This window comes from Onychostruthus taczanowskii, unplaced genomic scaffold, assembly GCF_017590055.1.
Source record: "Onychostruthus taczanowskii isolate IOZ18803 unplaced genomic scaffold, ASM1759005v1 scaffold361, whole genome shotgun sequence".
Classification (NCBI taxonomy): Eukaryota; Metazoa; Chordata; class Aves; order Passeriformes; family Passeridae; genus Onychostruthus; species Onychostruthus taczanowskii.
Window position 1 is genome coordinate 18,051 of NW_024501027.1, and position 3,396 is coordinate 21,446.

The 3,396-nt window shown below is 54.1% G+C and overlaps 1 protein-coding gene across 5 annotated transcripts in view; it reads right to left on the reverse strand.

The window, feature by feature from the left end:
- The window catches only part of IKZF4 (IKAROS family zinc finger 4), a 30,133-nt gene that overhangs the window by 17,830 nt on the left and 8,907 nt on the right, over window positions 1-3,396 (reverse strand). For 4 of the 5 annotated variants that reach the window (XM_041411628.1, XM_041411627.1, XM_041411631.1 and 1 more), the window contains one exon: window positions 2,540-2,638. The exons of the other annotated variant lie outside the window; for it this stretch is intronic. In XM_041411628.1, coding sequence (XP_041267562.1) covers window positions 2,540-2,638 — 99 coding nt within the window. The remainder of the gene's footprint in view (window positions 1-2,539; window positions 2,639-3,396) is intronic. 5 annotated transcript variants of the gene reach the window in all.

Here is a 3,396-nt window from a genome sequence, read left to right on the forward strand (position 1 = left end):
GAGGGGGAAAATGGGGTGGGATTCCTGGAGAAATGGGGCCAAGAGGGGGGAATGGGGTGGAATTCTCAAAAAACGGGATTAGGAGAGGGGGGATGGGGGGAAAATGGGGTGGGATTCCCAAAAAAAAGGGCTCAGGACGGGGGAATGGGGTGGGATTCCTGGAGAAATGGGGTTGGGAAAGAGGGAATGGGGTGGAATTCCCAAAAAAACGTGGTTGGGAGGGGGGAAATGGGGGAAAATGGGGTGGAATTCCCAAAAAAACCAGGGTTGGGAGGGGGGGAATGGGGTGGGGAGAGGGAAAAATGGGGAAAAATTGGATGGGAGAGGGGAAAATGGGATGGAATTCCTGGAGAAATGGGGTCAGGAGAGGGAAACATGGGGGGAAATGGGATGGGGAATGGGAAAAATGGGATGGAATTCCCAAAAAATGGGGTCAGGAGAGGAAAAATGGGGTGGAATTCCCAGAGAAACGAGGTCAGGAGAGGGGGAATGGGGTGGAATTCCCAAAAAAAAGGGGTCAGGAGAGGGGGAACAGGAAATGGCATGGGGAGAGGGAAAAATGGGATGGAATTCCCAGAAAAAAATGGGGTCAGGAGAGGCAAAATGGGAAAAATGGGGTGGGGAGAGGGATTTGGGAAAGGGAATCAGGGAAGGGATTTTGGGGAGGAATTTGGGAATCGGGGAGAGGATTTGGGAGCCAGGGCTGTGACTCCTCCCCCACAGCTTTTCCCTGGAATTCTGTCTGGGATCCTCCCCCTCCCCTGCTGCCCCTGGGAAATTCCAGGGAAATTCCAGGGACAATTCCAGGAAATTCCAGGGAAATTCCAGGGACAATTCCAGCCCTTCCTGGACAATTCCAGGACAATTCCAGGGTAATTCCAGCAGGAGCAGCTCCCTGCCCCTCCCAGCATCATTCCCACATTTTTTTGGGAATTTTTCCCCCCCCTCTCCCCTCATTCCCCCCCCCAGGAATCTCGGAATTCCCGGGAATTCGGGAGGGGTCACATTCCAGAGGGATTGTTCCACATTCCAGAGCTCCGGGGGCTCCTCCAGGACAGAAAAAAAAGGGAAATAAAGAGAGGTGGGAGAGAATTCCCAGAGAATTCCCAGAGAACTCCAGGGGTTTTCCCACGTTCCATGGGAATCCCAGAGGTGTCACCTTTGGAATGCCGAAATTCCAGAGCTCCCAGGGGGTTTTTTGGGACAAAAATGGGATTTTTAAAAAGGAGGGATTGGGGGGAATTCCAGGAGTTTTCAACATTCCAGAGGATTCCCGGGGCCTCACCCTTTGGAATGTGGAGATTCCAGAGATTCCAGGGGTTGTCCAGGAAAAATGGGGGGGGGGAAAGGAGGGATGGGAGCAAATTCCCAGGGAATTCCAGGGGATTCTGCTCCCAGAATGCCAGAATTCGGATTGATGCCATTCCCAAGCCCAGAATTTGGGATTGAAATCCCAAAATTTGGGATTGATCCCACACCAATCCCAGTCTGGGATTGAAATCCCAGAATTTGGGATTGATCCCACCCAGAATTTGGGATTGAAATCCCAAAATCTGGGATTTATCCCACACCAATCCCAGTCTGGGATTGAAATCCCAAAATTTGGGATTGATCCCACCCAGAATTTGGGATGGAATCCCCAAAATTTGGGATTTATCCCACACCAATCCCAGTCTGGGATTGATCCCAACCCCAAATTTTGGGATTGATCCCACCCAGATTTTGGGATGGATCCCAACCCCAGAATTTGGGATTGATCCCACCCCAACCCCAAATTTTGGGATTGATCCCACCCAAATTTTGGGATTGATCCCAATCCCAGATTTCTCCTTTCCTCCTTTTCCCTTGGCAAACAAAACCCCGAGGAGAGGGAGCTGCAATTCCTGCCTGGAATTCTGGGAATATTCTGGGAATATTTGGGGGATACTTTGGGAATATTCTGGAAATATTTAGGGGATATTTGGGGGATATCCTGGAGATATTTTGGGAATATTTAGGGAATATTCTGGGTATATTTGGGGGATACTTTGGGAATATTTTGGGGATATTTTGGGACTACTTAGGGGATATTTTTGGAATATTTTGGAAATATTTGGGGAATATTCTAGGTATAATTGGGGGATACTTTGGGAATAGGAATATTTTGGGGATATTTTGGGAATATTCTGGAAATATTTAGGGGATATTTGGGGGATATCCTGGAGATATTTTGGGAATATTTAGGGAATATTCTGGGTATATTTGGGGGATACTTTGGGAATATTTTGGGGATATTTTGGGAATATTCTGGGACTATTTAGGAGATATTTTTGGAATATTTTGGGAATATTCTAGGTATAATTGGGGGATACTTTGGGAATATTTAGGGGATATTCTGGGGCTATTTTGGGGGTATTTTGGGAAAATTTGGGAATATTTAGGGGATGTTCCGAGGATGTTTTGGGGGATGGTTTGGGAAGATTTGGGGGATATTCTGGGAATATTCAGGGAATATTCTGGGGATATTTTGGGGACATTTTGGGGGTCCTGTTCTACTCACCAGGGGAGCGTGGGGACGAGCGGGGGCTGGGGGGGCTCCGGGCCGCCCCTCCCCCCACGGCCGAGTGGAATTCCTGCTCCAGGGGGGAATCCCCGCGGCCTTGGGAAAACCGGGAAAAAGCGGGATGGGCTCGGGATGGGGCTCCGGGCCGCCCCTCCCCCCACGGCCGAGTGGAATTCCTGCTCCAGGGGGGAATCCCCGCGGCCTTGGGAAAACCGGGAAAAAGCGGGATGGGCTCGGGAGGGATCCCGGGATGGGCTCGGGAAGGATCCCGGGATGGGCTCGGGAGGGATCCCGGGATGGGCTTGGGATGGGCTCGGGAGGGATCCCGGGATGGGCTCAGGATGGGCCCCGGGATGGGCTCGGGAGGGATCCCGGGATGGGCTCGGGAGGGATCCCGGGATGGGCTCGGGAGGGATCCCGGGATGGGCTCGGGAGGGATCCCGGGATGGGCTCGGGATGGGCTCGGGATGGGCTCGGGAGCTCGGGATGGGCCCGGGATGGGCTCGGGATGGGCTCGGGATGGGCTCGGGAGGGATCCCGGGATGGGCTCGGGAAGGATCCCGGGATGGGCTCGGGAGGGATCCCGGGATGGGCTCGGGAAGGATCCCGGGATGGGCTCGGGAGGGATCCCGGGATGGGCTCGGGATGGGCTCGGGATGGGCTTCGGGATGGGCTCGGGATGGGCTCGGGATGGGCCCGGGATGGGCTCGGGATGGGCTCGGGATGGGCTCGGGAGGGATCCCGGGATGGGCTCGGGAGGGATCCCGGGATGGGCCCGGGATGGGCTCGGGAGGGATCCTGGGATGGGCTCGGGATGGGCTCGGGATGGATCCCGGGATGGGCTCGGGATGGGC